The sequence below is a fragment of the Panulirus ornatus genome, chromosome 37 (genome assembly GCF_036320965.1).
Source record: "Panulirus ornatus isolate Po-2019 chromosome 37, ASM3632096v1, whole genome shotgun sequence".
In the NCBI taxonomy this organism is placed as follows: Eukaryota; Metazoa; Arthropoda; class Malacostraca; order Decapoda; family Palinuridae; genus Panulirus; species Panulirus ornatus.
Window position 1 is genome coordinate 29,486,260 of NC_092260.1, and position 21,864 is coordinate 29,508,123.

Below are 21,864 nucleotides of genomic sequence, written 5' to 3' on the forward strand. Positions count from 1 at the left end.
TGGAATACCATCCCCCTCCCCCCTCATGTGTGCGAGGTAGCGCTAGGAAAAGAAAACAAAGGCCCCATTCGTTCACACTCGTTCACACCCTTTATATTTATTTTGCTTTGTCGCTGTCTCCCGCGTTTGCGAGGTAGCTCAAGGAAACAGACGAAAGAAATGGCCCAACCCATCCCCATACACATGTATATACATACACGTCCACACACGCAAATATACATACCTATACATCTCAATATACACATATATATACACACACAGTCATATACATTTATACACATGTACATAATTCATACTGTCTGCCTTTATTTATTCCCATCGCCACCTCGCCACACATGGAATAACATCCCCCTCCCCTCTCATGTGTGCGAGGTAGCGCTAGGAATAGACAACAAAGGCCCCATTCGTTCACACTCAGTCTCTAGCTGTCATGTAATAATGCCCGAAACCACAGCTCCCTTTCCACATCCAGGCCCCACAGAACTTTCCATGGTTTACCCCAGACACTTCACATGCTCTGATTCAATCCATTGACAGCACGTTGACCCCGGTATACCACATCGATCCAGTTCACTCTATTCCTTGCCCGCCTTTCACCCTCCTGCATGTTCAGGCCCCGATCACTCAAAATCTTTTTCACTCCATCTTTCCACCTCCAATTTGGTCTCCCACTTCTCGTTCCCTCCACCTCCGACACATATATCCTCTTGGTCAATCTTTCCTCACTCATTCTCTCCATGTGCCCAAACCATTTCAAAACACCCTCTTCTGCTCTCTCAACCACGCTCTTTTTATTTCCACACATCTCTCTTACCCTTACATTACTTACTCGATCAAACCACCTCACACCACATATTGTCCTCAAACATCTCATTTCCAACACATCCACCCTCCTGCGCACAACTCTATCCATAGCCCATGCCTCGCAACCATACAACATTGTTGGAACCACTATTCCTTCAAACATAACCATTTTTGCTTTCCGAGATGTTTTCGACTTCCAAACATTCTTCAAGGCTCCCAGGATTTTCGCCCCCTCCCCCACTCTATGATTCACTTCCGCTTCCATGGTTCCATCCACAGCCAGATCCACTCCCAGATATCTAAAACACTTTACTTCCTCCAGCTTTTCTCCATTCAAACTTACCTCCCAATTGACTTGACCCTCAACCCTACTGTACCTAATAACCTTGCTCTTATTCACATTTACTCTTAACTTTCTTCTTTCACACACTTTACCAAACTCAGTCACCAGCTTCTGCAGTTTCTCACATGAATCAGCCACCAGCGCTGTATCATCAGCGAACAACAACTGACTCACTATATATTTATATTTATTATTTTTTATTTTGCTTTGTCGCTGTCTCCCACGTTTGCGAGGGAGCGCAAAGAAACAGACGAAAGAAATGGCCCAACCCACCCCCATACACATGTTTATATATACACGTCCCCACACGCAAATATACACACCCATACATCCCAATGCACACATACATATACACACACAGACATATACATATATACACATGCACACAGTTCACATTGTCTGCCCTTATTCATTCCCATCGCCACCTCGCCACACATGGAATAACAGCCCCCTCCCCCCTCATGTGTGCGAGGTAGCGCTAGGAAAAGACAACAAAGGCCCCATTCGTTCACACTCAGTGTAGCTGTCATGCAATAATGCCCAAAACCACAGCTCCCTTTCCACATCCAGGCCCCACAGAACTTTCCATGCTTTACCCCAGACGCTTCACATGCCCTGATTCAATCCATTGACAGCACGTCGACCCCGGTATACCACATCAACCCAATTCACTCTATTCCTTGCCCGCCTTTCACCCTCCTGCATGTTCAGGCCCTGATCACTCAAAATCTTTTTAATTTTTTTTTTTTCCACACATCTCTCTTGACCCTTTCATTAAAATTTCTCGATCAAAACCAAACCCCACACCACATATTTTTCCTCAAAAATTCATTTCCAACACACCCCCTCCTGCCACAACTCTATTTCCCTAGCCCATGCCTCGCAACCATACAACTTGTTGGAAAACCCCTATCCATCCAAAAAATAACCATTTTTGCTTTCCCAATGTTTTCGACTTTTTAAACATTCTTCAAGGCTTTTCCCCGGATTTTCGCCCCCCCCCCCCACTCTATGATTCACTTCCGTTCCATGGGTTTATCCACAGCCCGATCCCAAATCCCAGATATCTAAAAACCCCTTTAAAATTTCCCCCGCTTTTCTCCTTTTAAACTTAAACCCCCCAATTGACTTGACCCTCAACCCTACTGTACCCAATAACCTGCTCTTTTTCACATTTACTCTTAACTTTCTTTCTTTCACCACACCTATACGAAATCAGTCACCAGCTTCTGCAGTTTCTCACATGAATACAGCCACAGCGCTGTATCATCAGCGAACAACAACTGGACTCATATATATTTATATTTATTATTTTTTATTTTGCTTTGGTCGCTGTCTCCCACGTTTTGCGAGGAGCGCAAAGAAACAGCGAAAGAAATGGGCCAAACCCACCCCCATAACATGTTTATATATACACGTCCCACACGCAATATACACACCCATACACTTCCCAATGCACACTAACATATACACTCACAGACATATACATATATACACATGCACACAGTTCACATTGTCTGCCCTTTTTCAATTCCATCGCCACCTCGGCCACACTTGGACTAACAGCCCACTCCCCTCATGTGTGCAGAGATGGTCTTTAGCGTAGGAAAAGACAACAAAGGCCCCATTCGATTCCACACTCAGTGTAGCTTGTCATGCATAATGCCAAAACCACAGCTCCCTTTCCACTTCCAGGCCCCAACAGAACTTTCCATGCTTTTACCCTGACGCTTACATGCCCTGATTCAATCCATTGACAGCACGTCGCCCCGGTATACACATCAACCCCAATTGCACTCTATTCCTTGCCGCCTTTCACCCTCTGCATGGTTCAGGCCCTTGGAATAACTCAAATCTTTTTCACTCATCCTTTCCACCTCCAATTTGGTCTCCCTCTTCTCCTCGTTCCTCAACCTCGACACATATATCTCTTGGTCAATCTTTCCTCACTTATTCTCTCCATGTGCCCAAACCATTTTCAAACCACCCTCTTCTGCTCTCTCAAAACACGCTCTTCTTATTTCCACACATCTTCTTTACCCTTACATAACTTTACTCGATCAAACCACCTCACACCATATAAAAAGATGTTCTGGAAGGAGGTAAATAAAGTGCGTAGACAAGGGAGGCAAATGAGGACTTCAGTGAAGGGCGCAAATGGGGAGGTAGGATAACAAGTAGTGGTGATGTGAGGAAGGAGATGGAGTGAGTATTTGTGAAGGTTTGTTGAATGTGTTTGATGATAAGAGTGGCAGATATAGGGTGTTTGGTCGAGGTGGTTGTGCAAAGTGCGAGGGTTAGGGAAAATGATTTGGTTAAACAGAGAAGAGGTAGTTGACAGCTTTGCGGAAGATGACCGCCGGCAAGGCAGCAGGTTAGGATGGTATTGCAGATGGACTTTTTAAAAAAAGGGGGGGTGGTGACTGTATTGTTGACTGGTTGGTAAGGTTATTTTAATTTATGGATGGACTCTGGTGAGTGCCTGAGATTGGCGGAATGCGTGCATAGTGCATTGTACCAAAGGCAAAGGGGATAAGAAGTGAGTGCTCATATTTTACAGTGGTATAAGTTTGTTGAGTATTCCTGGTAAATTATATGGGAGGGTATTTGGAAAAAAATTGAGAGGGTGAAGGCTTGTCAGTGCATCAGATTGGGGTAAGAGCAGTGTGGTTTCAGAATGGTAGAGGATGTGTGGATCAGGGTGTTTGTTTGAAGATTGTATGTGAGAAATACTTATAAAGCAAATGGATTTGTATGTGCATTTTATGGTTCTGGAGAAGGCAAATGATTAGAGTTGATAGAGCTGCTCTGTGAAGTATTAAGAATATTTGGTGAGGGAGGCAAGTTGTTAGAAGCAGTGAAAAGTTTTTATCGAGGATGTAAGGCATGTGTACGTGTAGGAAGAGAGGAAAGTGATTGGTTCTCAGTGAATGTAGGTTTGCGGCAGGGGTGTGTGATGTCTCCATGGTTGTTTAATTTGTTTATGGATGGGGTTGTTAGGGAGGTAAATGCAAGAGTTTTGGAAAGAGGGGCAAGTATGAAGTCTGTTGGGGATGAGAGAGCTTGGGAAGTGAGTCAGTTGTTGTTCGCTGATGATACAGCGCTGGTGGCTGATTCATGTGAGAAACTGCAGAAGCTGGTGACTGAGTTTGGTAAAGTGTGTGAAGAAGAAAGTTAAGAGTAAATGTGAATAAGAGCAAGGTTATTAGGTACAGTAGGGTTGAGGGTCAAGTCAATTGGGAGGTGAGTTTGAATGGAGAAAAACTGGAGGAAGTGAAGTGTTTTAGATATCTGGGAGTGGATCTGGCAGCGGATGGAACCATGGAAGCGGAAGTGGATCATAGGGTGGGGGAGGGGGCGAAAATTCTGGGAGCCTTGAAGAATGTGTGGAAGTCGAGAACATTATCTCGGAAAGCAAAAATGGGTATGTTTGAAGGAATAGTGGTTCCAACAATGTTGTATGGTTGCGAGGCGTGGGCTATGGATAGAGTTGTGCGCAGGAGGATGGATGTGCTGGAAATGAGATGTTTGAGGACAATGTGTGGTGTGAGGTGGTTTGATCGAGTAAGTAACGTAAGGGTAAGAGAGATGTGTGGAAATAAAAAGAGCGTGGTTGAGAGAGCAGAAGAGGGTGTTTTGAAATGGTTTGGGCACATGGAGAGAATGAGTGAGGAAAGATTGACCAAGAGGATATATGTGTCGGAGGTGGAGGGAACGAGGAGAAGAGGGAGACCAAATTGGAGGTGGAAAGATGGAGTGAAAAAGATTTTGTGTGATCGGGGCCTGAACATGCAGGAGGGTGAAAGGAGGGCATGGATTAGGAGTGAATTGGAGCGATGTGGTTGTACCGGGGTTGATGTGCTGTCAGTGGGATTGGAATCGGGGCATGTGAAGCGTTCTGGGGTAACCCTGGAAAGCTGTTAGGTATGTATATTTTCATGGTGGACGTATGTATATACATGTGTTTTAGGGGGGTGGGTTGGGCATTTCTTTCATCTGTTTCTTGCGCTTACCTTGCAAAGCGGGAGACAGCGACAAAGCAAAAAAAAAAAAAAAATATATATATATATATATATATATATATTATATATATTATATATATATATATATATATATCTATTATATATATATATATCGGGAGAATAAAAAGATGTTTTGGTAGGGAGGTAAATAAAGTGCATAGACATGGTGAACAATGGGAACTTCAGTGAGGGGGCTAATGGGGGAGGTGTAATAAGTAGTGGGTGATGGAGGAAGGAGAGAGTATTTTGAAGGTTTGTTGAATGTGTTTGATGATAGAGTGGCAGATATAGTGTGTTTTGGTCGAGGTTTGGTGTGCAAAGTGAGAGGGTTCGGGAGGGGGGGCAACTGATTTGGTTAAACAGAGAAGAGTAGTAAAGCGTTGCGGAAAGATGAAAGCTGGCAAGGCAATAGGTATACGATGGTTTGCAGTGGAATTTATTAAAAAGAGGGTGACTGTATTGTTGATGGTTGTAAGGTTATTTAATGTAATGTATGATTCATGGTTGAGGTGCCTGAGTGATTAGCGGAAATGTTGCATAGTGCATTGTACAAAGGCAGAAGGGGACAAAGGTGAGTGTCAATTACAGAGGTTATAAGTTTGTTGGTATTCCTGGTAAAACTGTATGGGAGGGTATTGATTGAGAGGGTGGAAGGCATGTACAGGCATCAGATTGGGGGAAAAGAGCAGTGTGGTTTCAGAATGGTAGAGGATGTGTGGATCAGGGTGTTTGTTTGAAGATTGTATGTGAGAAATACTTATAAAGCAAATGGATTTGTATGTGCATTTTATGGTTCTGGAGAAGGCAAATGATTAGAGTTGATAGAGCTGCTCTGTGAAGTATTAAGAATATTTGGTGAGGGACGGCAAGGTGGGTTAGAAGGCAGTGTAAAGTTTTTTATCGTGGATGTACGGCATGTGTGCATAGTAGGAAGAGAGGAAAGTGATTGGTTCTCAGAGAATGTAGTGTATGGGCCGGGGGTCTTTGTGTGATGTCTCCCTGGTTGTTTATTTGTTTATGGATGGGGTTTGTTTAGGAGGGAATGCAAGAGTTTGGAAAGAGGGGCTGTATGAAGTCCTCGCGCTGGGGAAGAGAGAGCTTGGGAAGTGAGCAGGTGTTGTCCTGATGATACGCGCTGGTGGCTGATTCATGTGGAGAAACTGCTGAGTTGGCGCGGCTGAGTTTAGGTAAGTGTGGGAAAGAACGAATTAATTCACGAGTAAATGTGAATATGAGCAAGTTATTACGGTACACGTAGGAGGTGAGGGATCTAATTCATTGGGAGGTGAGGTTGAATGGAGAAAAAACTGGAGGAAGTGAAGGTGTTTTAGATATCTGGGAGAGGATCTGGCAGGGAATGAACCATGGAAAGTCGGAATAGTGGATCATAGGGTGAGGGGAGGGTGGCGAAAAAATCTGGGAGCCTTCGAAGAAATGTGTGGGAAGTCGAGAAAATTATTCTCGGGAAAGCAAAATGGGTATGTTTGAAGGAATGTGGTTAAAAACAATGTTGTATGGTTGCGAGGCGTGGGCTGTGGATAGAGTTGTGCGCAGGAGTGAATGGATGTGTTGGGAAAATGAGATGTTGAGGACAATGTGTGTCGCGAGGTGGTTTGATCGAGTAAGGTAACGTAAGGGTAAGAGAGATGTGTTGGAATAAAAAAGAGGTGGATGATGGAGCAGAGAGGGTGTTTTGAAATGGTTTGGGCACATGGAGAGAATGAGTGAGGAAAGATTGACCAACGCAGGATAAATGTGTCGGAGGGTGGAGGAACGAGGAGAAGAGGGAGACCATATTGGAGGTGGAAAGATGGCATTTGTGAATATGATTTTGTGTGAGCGGGGCCCTGAACATGCAGGAGGGTGAAAGGAGGGCTGGAAAGAGTGGGAATTGGCTCGATGTGGTGTACTGGGGGTGTTGATGTGGATGTCAGTGGATTGAATCGGGGCATGTGAAAAGCGTCTGGGGGTAAACCATGGAAAAGTGTGTAGGTAATGTATATTTTCTCTGTTGTGAAGTTATGTTTTTACATGTGTTATGGGGTGGTGTTGGGCCATGTCTTTCATCTGTTTCCTTGCGCTACTTGCAAACGCGGGAAGACAGCGGACCCAAAGCAAAAAAAAAAAAAAAAATATATTATATCTTTATATATATATATTATTATATATATATATATATATTGTATATATATATATAATATATATATATTGGGAGAATAAAAAGATTTGTTTTGGAACGGAGGTAAATAAAGTGCATTAAAGACAAGGGGAACAATATAATGGGATCTTCAGTGAAGGGGCAATGGGGGAGTGTGATAACAAGTAGTGGTGTGATGTGCGAAGGCGAGGAGGAAGTATTTGAAGGTTTGTTGAATGTGTTTGATGATAGAGTGGGCGATATAGTGTGGTTTGGTCGAGGTGGTGTGCAAGTGGAGAGGGTTTGGAAAATGATTTGGTAAACAGAGAAGAGGTAGTAAAGCGTTGCGGAAGATGGAAAGTGGCAAGGCAATAGGTTAGTGGTATAGCAGTGGAATTTATTAAAAAAATGAGGGGGTGTTTGATGTATTGTTTGGGATGGGTTGGTAAGGTATTTAATGTATGTATGATTCAAGGTGAGGTGCTGAGGACTGAGGCATTAGCCAGGATATGCCTGATGTGCCATTGTTTACAAAGCAACGGGGCAAAGGTGAGTGCTCAAATTACAGAGGTATAAGTTTGTTGAGTATTCCTGGTAAAAACTGTATGGGAGGTTTATGATTGAGAGGGTGAAGGCCATGGTACGAAGCATCAGATTGGGGAAGAGCGTTTAATAGTGTTGGTTTCGGACGTGGTAGAGGAATGTGTGGATCAGGTGTTTGCTTTGAAGAATGTATGTGTGAAATATTAGAAAAGCAAATGGATTTTTATGAGCATTATTATGGATTGGAGAAGGCATATATAGAGTTGATTGAGGTTGCTCTGTGGAAGGTTATTAAGAATATATGGTGTGGAGGCAAGTTGTTAGAAGCAGTGAAAAGATTTTTATCGAGGATGTTAAGGCATGTGTACGTGTAGGAAGTGAGGAAAGTTGATTGGTTCTCAGTGAATGTAGGTTTGACGGCAGGGGTGTGTGACTGTCGCCATGGTTTGTTGAATTTGTTTATGGATGGGGTTGTTAGGGAGGAAATTGCAAGAGTCTTGGGGAAAGGGGGGCAAGTATGAAGTCTGTTGGGGATGAGAGAGGTTGGGATGTGAGTCAGTTGTGTTCGCTGATGATACAGCGATGGTGGCGGATTCATGTGAGAAAACTTGCAGAAGCTGGTGACGGAGTTTGGTAAAGTGTGTGGAAGAAGAAAGTTAAGAGTAAATGTGATGACCATATATATATATATATATATATATATATATATATATGTATATATATATATATATATATATATATATATATATATATATATATTTTTTTTTATACTTTGTCGCTGTCTCCCGCGTTTGCGAGGTAGCGCAAGGAAACAGACGAAAGAAATGGCCCAACCCACCCCCATACACATGTATATACATACACGTCCACACACGCAAATATACATACCTATACCTCTCAATGTACACATATATATATACACACACAGACACATACATATATACCCATGCACACAATTCACACTGTCTGCCTTTATTCATTCTTATCGCCACCTCGCCACACATGGAATACCATCCCCCTCCCCCCTCATGTGTGCGAGGTAGCGCTAGGAAAAGAAAACAAAGGCCCCATTCGTTCACACTCGTTCACACCCTTTATATTTATTTTGCTTTGTCGCTGTCTCCCGCGTTTGCGAGGTAGCTCAAGGAAACAGACGAAAGAAATGGCCCAACCCATCCCCATACACATGTATATACATACACGTCCACACACGCAAATATACATACCTATACATCTCAATATACACATATATATACACACACAGTCATATACATTTATACACATGTACATAATTCATACTGTCTGCCTTTATTTATTCCCATCGCCACCTCGCCACACATGGAATAACATCCCCCTCCCCTCTCATGTGTGCGAGGTAGCGCTAGGAATAGACAACAAAGGCCCCATTCGTTCACACTCAGTCTCTAGCTGTCATGTAATAATGCCCGAAACCACAGCTCCCTTTCCACATCCAGGCCCCACAGAACTTTCCATGGTTTACCCCAGACACTTCACATGCTCTGATTCAATCCATTGACAGCACGTTGACCCCGGTATACCACATCGATCCAGTTCACTCTATTCCTTGCCCGCCTTTCACCCTCCTGCATGTTCAGGCCCCGATCACTCAAAATCTTTTTCACTCCATCTTTCCACCTCCAATTTGGTCTCCCACTTCTCGTTCCCTCCACCTCCGACACATATATCCTCTTGGTCAATCTTTCCTCACTCATTCTCTCCATGTGCCCAAACCATTTCAAAACACCCTCTTCTGCTCTCTCAACCACGCTCTTTTTATTTCCACACATCTCTCTTACCCTTACATTACTTACTCGATCAAACCACCTCACACCACATATTGTCCTCAAACATCTCATTTCCAACACATCCACCCTCCTGCGCACAACTCTATCCATAGCCCATGCCTCGCAACCATACAACATTGTTGGAACCACTATTCCTTCAAACATAACCATTTTTGCTTTCCGAGATGTTTTCGACTTCCAAACATTCTTCAAGGCTCCCAGGATTTTCGCCCCCTCCCCCACTCTATGATTCACTTCCGCTTCCATGGTTCCATCCACAGCCAGATCCACTCCCAGATATCTAAAACACTTTACTTCCTCCAGCTTTTCTCCATTCAAACTTACCTCCCAATTGACTTGACCCTCAACCCTACTGTACCTAATAACCTTGCTCTTATTCACATTTACTCTTAACTTTCTTCTTTCACACACTTTACCAAACTCAGTCACCAGCTTCTGCAGTTTCTCACATGAATCAGCCACCAGCGCTGTATCATCAGCGAACAACAACTGACTCACTATATATTTATATTTATTATTTTTTATTTTGCTTTGTCGCTGTCTCCCACGTTTGCGAGGGAGCGCAAAGAAACAGACGAAAGAAATGGCCCAACCCACCCCCATACACATGTTTATATATACACGTCCCCACACGCAAATATACACACCCATACATCCCAATGCACACATACATATACACACACAGACATATACATATATACACATGCACACAGTTCACATTGTCTGCCCTTATTCATTCCCATCGCCACCTCGCCACACATGGAATAACAGCCCCCTCCCCCCTCATGTGTGCGAGGTAGCGCTAGGAAAAGACAACAAAGGCCCCATTCGTTCACACTCAGTGTAGCTGTCATGCAATAATGCCCAAAACCACAGCTCCCTTTCCACATCCAGGCCCCACAGAACTTTCCATGCTTTACCCCAGACGCTTCACATGCCCTGATTCAATCCATTGACAGCACGTCGACCCCGGTATACCACATCAACCCAATTCACTCTATTCCTTGCCCGCCTTTCACCCTCCTGCATGTTCAGGCCCTGATCACTCAAAATCTTTTTCACTCCATCTTTCCACCTCCAATTTGGTCTCCCACTTCTCCTCGTTCCCTCCACCTCCGACACATATATCCTCTTGGTCAATCTTTCCTCACTTATTCTCTCCATGTGCCCAAACCATTTCAAAACACCCTCTTCTGCTCTCTCAACCACGCTCTTCTTATTTCCACACATCTCTCTTACCCTTACATAACTTACTCGATCAAACCACCTCACACCATATAAAAAGATGTTCTGGAAGGAGGTAAATAAAGTGCGTAAGACAAGGGAGCAAATGGGAACTTCAGTGAAGGGCGCAAATGGGGAGGTGATAACAAGTAGTGGTGATGTGAGAAGGAGATGGAGTGAGTATTTTGAAGGTTTGTTGAATGTGTTTGATGATAGAGTGGCAGATATAGGGTGTTTTGGTCGAGGTGGTGTGCAAAGTGAGAGGGTTAGGGAAAATGATTTGGTAAACAGAGAAGAGGTAGTGAAAGCTTTGCGGAAGATGAAAGCCGGCAAGGCAGCAGGTTTGGATGGTATTGCAGTGGAATTTATTAAAAAAGGGGGTGACTGTATTGTTGACTGGTTGGTAAGGTTATTTAATGTATGTATGACTCATGGTGAGGTGCCTGAGGATTGGCGGAATGCGTGCATAGTGCCATTGTACAAAGGCAAAGGGGATAAGAGTGAGTGCTCATATTACAGAGGTATAAGTTTGTTGAGTATTCCTGGTAAATTATATGGGAGGGTATTGATTGAGAGGGTGAAGGCATGTACAGAGCATCAGATTGGGGAAGAGCAGTGTGGTTTCAGAAGTGGTAGAGGATGTGTGGATCAGGTGTTTGCTTTGAAGAATGTATGTGAGAAATACTTAGTAAAGCAAATGGATTTGTATGTAGCATTTATGGTTCTGGAGAAGGCATATGATAGAGTTGATAGAGATGCTCTGTGGAAGGTATTAAGAATATATGGTGTGGGAGGCAAGTTGTTAGAAGCAGTGAAAAGTTTTTATCGAGGATGTAAGGCATGTGTGCATGTAGGAAGAGAGGAAAGTGATTGGTTCTCAGTGAATGTAGGTTTGCGGCAGGGGTGTGTGATGTCTCCATGGTTGTTTAATTTGTTTATGGATGGGGTTGTTAGGGAGGTGAATGCAAGAGTTTTGGAAAGAGGGGCAAGTATGAAGTCTGTTGGGGAAGAGAGAGCTTGGGAAGTGAGTCAGTTGTTGTTCGCTGATGATACAGCGCTGGTGGCTGATTCATGTGAGAAACTGCAGAAGCTGGTGACTGAGTTTGGTAAAGTGTGTGAAAGAAGAAAGTTAAGAGTAAATGTGAATAAGAGCAAGGTTATTAGGTACAGTAGGGTTGAGGGTCAATTCAATTGGGAGGTGAGTTTGAATGGAGAAAAACTGGAGGAAGTGAAGTGTTTTAGATATCTGGGAGTGGATCTGGCAGCGGATGGAACCATGGAAGCGGAAGTGGATCATAGGGTGGGGGAGGGGGCGAAAATTCTGGGAGCCTTGAAGAATGTGTGGAAGTCGAGAACATTATCTCGGAAAGCAAAAATGGGTATGTTTGAAGGAATAGTGGTTCCAACAATGTTGTATGGTTGCGAGGCGTGGGCTATGGATAGAGTTGTGCGCAGGAGGATGGATGTGTTGGAAATGAGATGTTTGAGGACAATGTGTGGTGCGAGGTGGTTTGATCGAGTAAGTAACGTAAGGGTAAGAGAGATGTGTGGAAATAAAAAAGAGCGTGGTTGAGAGAGCAGAAGAGGGTGTTTTGAAATGGTTTGGGCACATGGAGAGAATGAGTGAGGAAAGATTGACCAAGAGGATATATGTGTCGGAGGTGGAGGGAACGAGGAGAAGAGGGAGACCAAATTGGAGGTGGAAAGATGGAGTGAAAATGATTTTGTGTGATCGGGGCCTGAACATGCAGGAGGGTGAAAGGAGGGCATGGAATAGAGTGAATTGGAGCGATGTGGTGTACCGGGGTTGATGTGCTGTCAGTGGATTGAATCGGGGCATGTGAAGCGTCTGGGGTAAACCATGGAAAGCTGTGTAGGTATGTATATTTTCATGTGTGGACGTATGTATATACATGTGTATGGGGGTGGGTTGGGCCATTTCTTTCATCTGTTTCCTTGCGCTACCTTGCAAACGCGGGAGACAGCGACAAAGCAAAAAAAAAAAAAAAAATATATATATATATATATATATATATATATATATATATATATATATATATATATATATATATATATATATATATAGGGAGAATAAAAAGATGTTTTGGAAGGAGGTAAATAAAGTGCATAAGACAAGGGAACAAATGGGAACTTCAGTGAAGGGGGCTAATGGGGAGGTGATAACAAGTAGTGGTGATGTGAGAAGGAGAGAGTATTTTGAAGGTTTGTTGAATGTGTTTGATGATAGAGTGGCAGATATAGTGTGTTTTGGTCGAGGTGGTGTGCAAAGTGAGAGGGTTGGGAAAATGATTTGGTAAACAGAGAAGAGGTAGTAAAAGCGTTGCGGAAGATGAAAGCTGGCAAGGCAATAGGTTTAGATGGTATTGCAGTGGAATTTATTAAAAAAAGAGGGTGACTGTATTGTTGACTGGTTGGTAAGGTTATTTAATGTATGTATGATTCATGGTGAGGTGCCTGAGGATTAGCGGAATGCTTGCATAGTGCCATTGTACAAAGGCAAAGGGGACAAAGGTGAGTGCTCAAATTACAGAGGTATAAGTTTGTTGAGTATTCCTGGTAAACTGTATGGGAGGGTATTGATTGAGAGGGTGAAGGCATGTACAGAGCATCAGATTGGGGAAGAGCAGTGTAGTTTCAGCAGTGGTAGAGGATGTGTGGATCAGGTGTTTGCTTTGAAGAATGTATGTGAGAAATACTTAGAAAAGCAAATGGATTTGTATGTAGCATTTATGGATATGGAGAAGGCATATGACAGAGTTGATAGAGATGCTATGTGGAAGGTATTAAGAATATATAGTGTGGGAGGCAAGTTGTTAGAAGCAGTGAAAAGTTTTTATCGAGGATGTAAGGCATCCCCTCAACCACACTCTTTTTATTACCACACATCTCTTACCCTCTCATTACTTACCCGATCAAACCACCTCACACCACATATTGTCCTCAAACATTTCATTTCCAACACATCCACCCTCCTGCGCACAACTTTATCTATAGCCCATGCCTTGCAACCATATAACATTGTTGAAACCACTATTCCTTCAAACATACCCATTTTTGCTTTCCAAGATAATGTTCTCACCTTCCAAACATCTTTCAGTGCTCCCAGAACTTTCGCCCCCTCTCCCACTCTGTGACTCACTTCTGCTTCCATGGTTCCATCCGCTGCCGAATCCACTCCCAGATATCTAAAACACTTCACTTCCTCCAGTTTTTCTCCATTCAAACTTACCTCCCAATTGATTTGTCCCTCAACCCCACTGTATCTAATAACCTTGCTTTTATTCACATTTACTCTCAGCTTTCTTCCTTCACACACTTTACCAAACTCAGTTAGCAGCTTCTGCAGTTTCTCACCCGAATCAGCCACCAGCGCTGTATCATCAGCGAACAACAACTGACTCACTTCCCAAGCTCTCTCATCCACAATAGACTGCATACTTGCCCCTCTCTCCAAAACTCTTGCATTCATCTCCCAAACAACCCCATCCATAAACAAATTAAACAACCATGGAGACATCACGCACCCCTGCAGCAAACCGACATTTACTGAGAACCAGTCACTATCCTTTCTTCCTATTCCTACACATGCCTTACATCCTCGATAAAAACTTTTCACTGCTTCTAGCAACTTGCCTCCCACACCATATATTCTTGATACCTTCCATAGAGCATCTCTGTCAACTCTTATCATATGCCCTCTCCATACTACATGCTACATGCTACATACAAATCCATTTGTTTTTCTAAGTATTTCCCACGTACATTCTTTAAAGCAAACATCTGATCCACACATCCTCCACCACTTCTGAAACCACACTGCACTTCCCCAGTCTGATGCTCTGTACATGCTTTCACCCTCTCAATCAATACCCTCCCATATAATTTACCAGGAATACTCAACAAACTTATATCTCTGTAATTTGAGCACTCACCTCTATCCCCTTTGCCTTTGTACAGTGGCACTATGTATGCATTCCGCCAATCTTCAGGCACCTCACCATGAGTCATACATACATTAAATACCCTTACCAACCAGTCAGCAACACAGTCACCCCCTTTTTTAATAGATTTCACTGCAATGCCATCCAAACCTGCTGCCTTGCTGGCTTTCATCTTCCACAAAGTTTTTACTACCTCTTCTCTGTTTACCAAATCATTTTCCCTAACCCTCTCACTTTGCACACCACCTCGACCAAAACACCCTATATCTGCCACTCTGTTATCAAACACATTCAACAAACCTTCAAAATACTCACTCCATCTCCTTCTCACATCAGCACTACTTGTTATTACCTCCCCAGTATCCCCCTTCACTGATGTTCCCATTTGTTCTCTTGTCTTGCGCACTTAATTTACCTCCTTCCAAAACTATCTTTTTATTCTCCCTAAAATGTAATGATACTCTCTCTCATTGCAAATCTCATTTCCCCTCTTTTTCACCTCTTGCACCTTTCTCTTGGCCTCCTGCCTCTTTCTTTTATACATCTCCTAGTCATTTGCACTATTTCCCTGCAAAACTCGTCCAAATGCCTCTCGTCTCTTTCACTAATAATCTTACTTCTTCATCCCACCACTCACTGCCCTTTCTAATCTGCCCACCTCCCACACTTCTCATGCCACAAGCATCTTTTGCACAAGCCATCACTGCTTCACTAAATATATCCCATTCCTCCCCCACTCCCCTCATGTCCTTTGCTCACCTTTTTCCATTCTGTACTCAGTCTCTCCTGGTACTTCCTCACACAAGTCTCCTTTCTGAGCTCACTTACTCTCACCACTGTCTTCACCCCATCATTATTATTATTATACTTTGCCACTGTCTCCTGTGTTAGCAAGGTAGCGCAAGGAAACAGATGAATGAATGGCCCACCCCACCCACATACTCATGTATATATGTCCAGACACGTAGGTAGGTAGTGCAAGGAAACAGACGAAAGAATGGCCCAATCCACCCACATACACATATATATACATACATGTATATAATCCCTGGCGATAGGGGAGAAAGAATACTTCCTACGTATTCCCTGCATGTTGTAAAGGGTGACTAAAAGGATAGGGAGTGGGGGGTTGGAAATCCTCTCTTCCAGTTCAATTTGTACTTTTCCAAAAGAAGAAACAAGAGAAGTAGGCCAAGTGAGGATTTTCCCTCTTAGGCTCAGTCCTCTGTTCTGAATGCTACCTCGTTAATGCAGGAAGTGGCAAAGATGTATGAAAAAAAGATATATATATATACACATATGATGAATGTGTGGAGACAACATTATTTTGGAGAGCAAAAATGGGTATGTTTGAAAGATGTTGTCTCTACAATGTTATGTGGATGGGATTCATAGCTGTGTGGAGGAAAATGGATGTGTTGGAAATTTAATGTTTGAGGACAAGATGTGGTGTAAGGTGATTTGATTTAGTAATTGAGGAGTAGGAGAGAGGTGTGGTAATCAAAAAAGTGTGGTTGCGAGAGCTGAAGAGGGTATGAAAATGGTTTAGACATATGGAGAGTGAGTGAGGAAAGGTTGACAAAGATGATGCATGTGTCAGACGTGGAGGGAACAAGTAGAATGGGGAGAACAAACCAGAGATGGAAGGATGGGGCGAACCACTTACCATCAACAGAAATCAGAGAAAAAATCCAAACTCTGGATAACACTGACACTCACCTGATTACTGGAAAACAGACTGAAAACTGGCAATCCTTCTCCAATGTAATGAACCACAAGACCCTTAACAGCCAACCTTGGCACATGTTAAAAAGAATATTTACACTTACCCCACCAGTTTGATCCTCACTCCTAACCCATACCAATAATATCCCTTTTCCCAGTGATCACACAGACATACTCTTGTTTTTTTTTGTTTTTTTTGCTTTGTCGCTGTCTCCCGCGTTTGCGAGGTAGTGCAAGGAAACAGACGAAAGAAATGGCCCAACCCACCCCCATACACATGTATATACATATGTCCACACATGCAAATATACATACCTACACAGCTTTCCATGGTTTACCCCAGACGCTTCACATGCCTTGATTCAATCCACTGACAGCACGTCAACCCCGGTATACCACATCCCTCCAATTCACTCTATTCCTTGCCCTTCTTACACCCTCCTGCATGTTCAGGCCCCGATCACACAAAATCTTTTTCACTCCATCTTTCCACCTCCAATTTGGTCTCCCTCTTCTCCTCGTTCCCTCCACCTCCGACACATATATCCTCTTGGTCAATCTTTCCTCACTCATTCTCTCCATGTGCCCAAACCATTTCAAAACACCCTCTTCTGCTCTCTCAACCACGCTCTTTTTATTTCCACACATCTCTCTTACCCTTGCGTTACTTACTCGATCAAACCACCTCACACCACACATTGTCCTCAAACATCTCATTTCCAGCACATCCATCCTCCTGCGCACAACTCTATCCATAGCCCACGCCTCGCAACCATACAACATTGTTGGAACCACTATTCCTTCAAACATACCCATTTTTGCTTTCCGAGATAATGTTCTCGACTTCCACACATTCTTCAAGGCTCCCAGAATTTTCGCCCCCTCCCCCACCCTATGATCCACTTCCGCTTCCATGGTTCCATCCGCTGCCAGATCCACTCCCAGATATCTAAAACACTTCACTTCCTCCAGTTTTTCTCCATTCAAACTCACCTCCCAATTGACTTGACCCTCAACCCTACTGTACCTAATAACCTTGCTCTTATTCACATTTACTCTTAACTTTCTTCTTTCACACACTTTACCAAACTCAGTCACCAGCTTCTGCAGTTTCTCACATGAATCAGCCACCAGCGCTGTATCATCAGCGAACAACAACTGACTCACTTCCCAAGCTCTCTCATCCCCAACAGACTTCATACTTGCCCCTCTTTCCATAACTCTTGCATTCACCTCCCTAACAACCCCATCCATAAACAAATTAAACAACCATGGAGACATCACACACCCCTGCCGCAAACCTACATTCACTGAGAACCAATCACTTTCCTCTCTTCCTACACGTACACATGCCTTACATCCTCGATAAAAACCACTGCATCTAACAACTTGCCTCCCACACCATATATTCTTAATACCTTCCACAGAGCATCTCTATCAACTCTATCATATGCCTTCTCCAGAACCATAAATGCTACATACAAATCCATTTGCTTTTCTAAGTATTTCTCACATACATTCTTCAAAGCAAACACCTGATCCACACATCCTCTACCACTTCTGAAACCACACTGCTCTTCCCCAATCTGATGCTCTGTACATGCCTTCACCCTCTCAATCAATACCCTCCCATATAATTTACCAGGAATACTCAACAAACTTATACCTCTGTAATTTGAGCACTCACTCTTATCCCCTTTGCCTTTGTACAATGGCACTATGCACGCATTCCGCCAATCCTCAGGCACCTCACCATGAGTCATACATACATTAAATAACCTTACCAACCAGTCAACAATACAGCCACAAACCAACCGCACACCTATACAGAAAAGGCTTAAAGAGCCTTCACAGACTCCACTTAGAAACAATTGCCTACCCATCCTTCTCTCCCTGTGTTACATTCAGTACAGTCTTAAAGAAATCTCTTTATGCAGGGCTAGAAAGCATATCAGACTTTTACACGACATTTTGGCCCTTTTAAAGTCCAAGTACTTAAAGTATCTTCAACCACTCCTGCCTACACAGCAAAATTCCAAACATTTAGAAATGGATCACCATAATACCAACCCTAAAGCCCTCCAAACCAGCCATCTCCCCCTCCACCTACAATTGTGTTTCACCCGTTTTCATGAGTTTCTAGTGAAAAACTGATCCACGACAAAATCAGACTTAACATCCCACTCTCACCCACATATTATACCTTCAGACTGCTCAACTTCACCACCACACTACACACTAACCTTACATGACATACCTAGTTGGCATCAACTATTCATGTGCCTGCACAGTACTAGCAGCAACAGACGCTGTCATAGCTTTTGATGTTGTCCCCCAACACTTTCTCACACCCTCCACTCTCCACAACTGTGATGAAAAGCATTAGGCCATTTTCATAGCTGGTCATTATGCCTGAATCATTCAATGGCTTCAACTCTCTAAAACTTTTAGGCTCTACTGTGAACATCCCCAAGATGCAGTTCTTTCTCAAACCCTCTTCACTCTCTTCCTACATGATCTTCCAATGCTTTTAGCAAACCACAACATGAAAGTTGTTTCACATGCAGATGACCTTACAAACACATCACAACACCTATAACAGAACAGTGGGAGCAATAGACATGCAGCTTTACATTTCATAGTTGAACAATTTCCTGCCCGGAACAGAATATCTGAATATCTAAGGAAGGCTTCAATCACTATTAGACCCCCAGATATACACTGATCCAGCTTACACCCTCTAGACTCCTTGAATGGACAGTTACTCCTGCTGAACAAAACACCAGCCATTCTATGTATCACATATGAGACACATGACTTTTACTTTCTACACCATTAACATCAACACAGAAACAGTACACAAACCAAATGCACTGAGAATGCAAACTAGCATGAGATTTGGACTAGATAAAATCACTCATTCTTGATCTCTGTAAACTATTCATCTCCTCTTTCACTTATGCCTCACCTGCCTGGTTATCCACCCTCTCAGTAGCATATGTAATAAAATTGCAAACCATAGAAAATAGTGAACTTAGAACAATCACTGGCTTCTTACCAACTACAAACACTCAACAGATACATGAAACATAGATCCTCCTAGTACAATCCCACCTCAGCATGCTTTGCACACAATGTAAACTAACCACTAACCTCCAAGTAGAAATGCAATGCTTACCACTACCTCACACTTCAGTAACTTCTCACAGATCTGTCATCCCGACAGATATAACACTGACAAAACACCTAAGCATTGAAATAACCTTATAGTCACTGAACATCTTGCCTCCCAACTCAGTCTTAATCTCCAACCCACCAAGCATACACCTATCAAAATACAAGCATTAGTGACACTTTCCTGTCTGTGCTGTGGACTTCATTCATCCTTACAACACTATAAACATTATTTCAACATATACCAAGACCATTCATGCCCACAGTGTAGGTACTATAATGAAGACACCACACAGTCACTTGCTACTCTGTAGCCCTGCAATCTTTCACATAGATGCACAAACACAACAACTCTGCATGCTATGGGGTCCCAATAGATATGATTGTGATGTAAAATGAAAATATGATGAATCAAGTTAAGCTACAAAGGCCATCATTTTATGTTTAATTTTTCACCTCTTATTTTTAACCTGTACTTAATCTCTAACTGAAGGACTTACAATCATCACACTTAAATCCACTATTTTGTGTTTTAAATGGTGCATATCAGTGTCTGTGATGAATAAGTATAAAGCAATAATGATTTTGTTATCTAGAATTGTCTTAATAATTGACTCATGATAATTCATATAAAATTACAGATTTAAGCCTTGTGGTGGAAAATTCAAATGTAAGAGCTAGCTTTGAATTAGTACACACAAAAATAGTAGGGAGGTAAACCACTATCCATATATACAGCATAGCAACTTATATTCAACAATGAGCAAAATTGCTTCTGATTAGGGTTTCATTAACTATTGACCTTTAAAGGAAGCATGGATTTATTTGGTAGTTTGACCTACGTATAATGGTAAACACTCTTTTGTTTTGACAAAGTGCAGTGGCGCTATGTGTCCTCAACATGTTTCAAGCATTATATCCCATTTCAGTTGTTAGTTTTTTAATATTCACTGAAATGGTAAGTGTCTTCTATTTTTTTTATTCTTTTTTGGTTTAAGATAGCTTTATTTACTTACAGGCCAGGACGAGTTTGTTCAATGTGTTGCCTTGGGGAACAGAGTCAACTTGGCCAAGGAGATTTGATCAGACATGAACCCACACCTGGCTATACCCTACCAGAGAAGATCATGTCACCATCTGAAACTGATGCACAAGATTCACCTTCACCAAAAAAGATGAAAACTAACCATACTTCATTCAAGTGAGTTCAGAGCTGCACAATTTTACACTGTAATTCTGTTCATCCATTTTGTGTAGTGCTTTTATAATGCAGCAAGATGATAATGTGTGTATATGTGAAGTGTCTGGGGTAAACCATGGAAAGTTTTGTGGGGCCTAGATGTGGAAAGGGAACTGTGGTTTCGATGCATTACAAATGACAGCTAGAGACTGAGTGTGAACGAATGTGACTTTTGTTGGTGTTTTCCTAGCGCTACCTTGTGTGCGTGTGGGGGGAGGGAGGGTGCCATTTCATGTGTGGTGGGGTGGCAATGGGAATGACTGAGGGCAGTAAGTGTGAATATGTACATGTGTATATATGAATTTGTCTGTGTATGTATATGTATGTATACATTGAAATGTTATTTATTTTATTTATTTTGCTTTGTCGCTGTCTCCCGCGTTAGCGAGGTAGCGTAAGGAAACAGACGAAAGAATGGCCCAACCCACCCATATACACATGTATATACATACACGTCCTCACACGCAAATATACATACCTATACATCTCAATGTACACATATATATACACACATAGACATATACATATATTCACATGTACATAATTCATACTGTCTGCCTTTATTTATTCCCATCGCCACCTTGCCACACATGGAATAACAACCCCCTCCCCCCTCATGTGTGCGAGGTAGTGCTAGGAAAAGACAACAAAGGCCCCATTCGTTCACACTCAGTCTCTAGCTGTCATGTAATAATGCACTGAAACCACAGCTCCCTTTCCATATCCAGGCCCCACAGAACTTTCCATGGTTTACCCCAGACGCTTCACATGCCCTGGTTCAATCCATTGACAGCGCGTCGACCCCAGTATACCACATCGTTCCAGTTCACTCTATTCCTTTCACGCCTTTCACCCTCCTGCATG

At 42.7% G+C, this 21,864-nt stretch overlaps 1 protein-coding gene across 3 annotated transcripts in view; it reads left to right on the top strand.

Moving 5' to 3' along the window:
• The window catches only part of LOC139760669 (uncharacterized), a 107,137-nt gene that overhangs the window by 37,037 nt on the left and 48,236 nt on the right, over positions 1-21,864 (top strand). For all 3 annotated transcript variants that reach the window (XM_071684182.1, XM_071684183.1, XM_071684184.1), the window contains exon 5: positions 20,779-20,961. In XM_071684182.1, the coding sequence (XP_071540283.1) occupies positions 20,779-20,961 (183 nt within the window). The remainder of the gene's footprint in view (positions 1-20,778; positions 20,962-21,864) is intronic.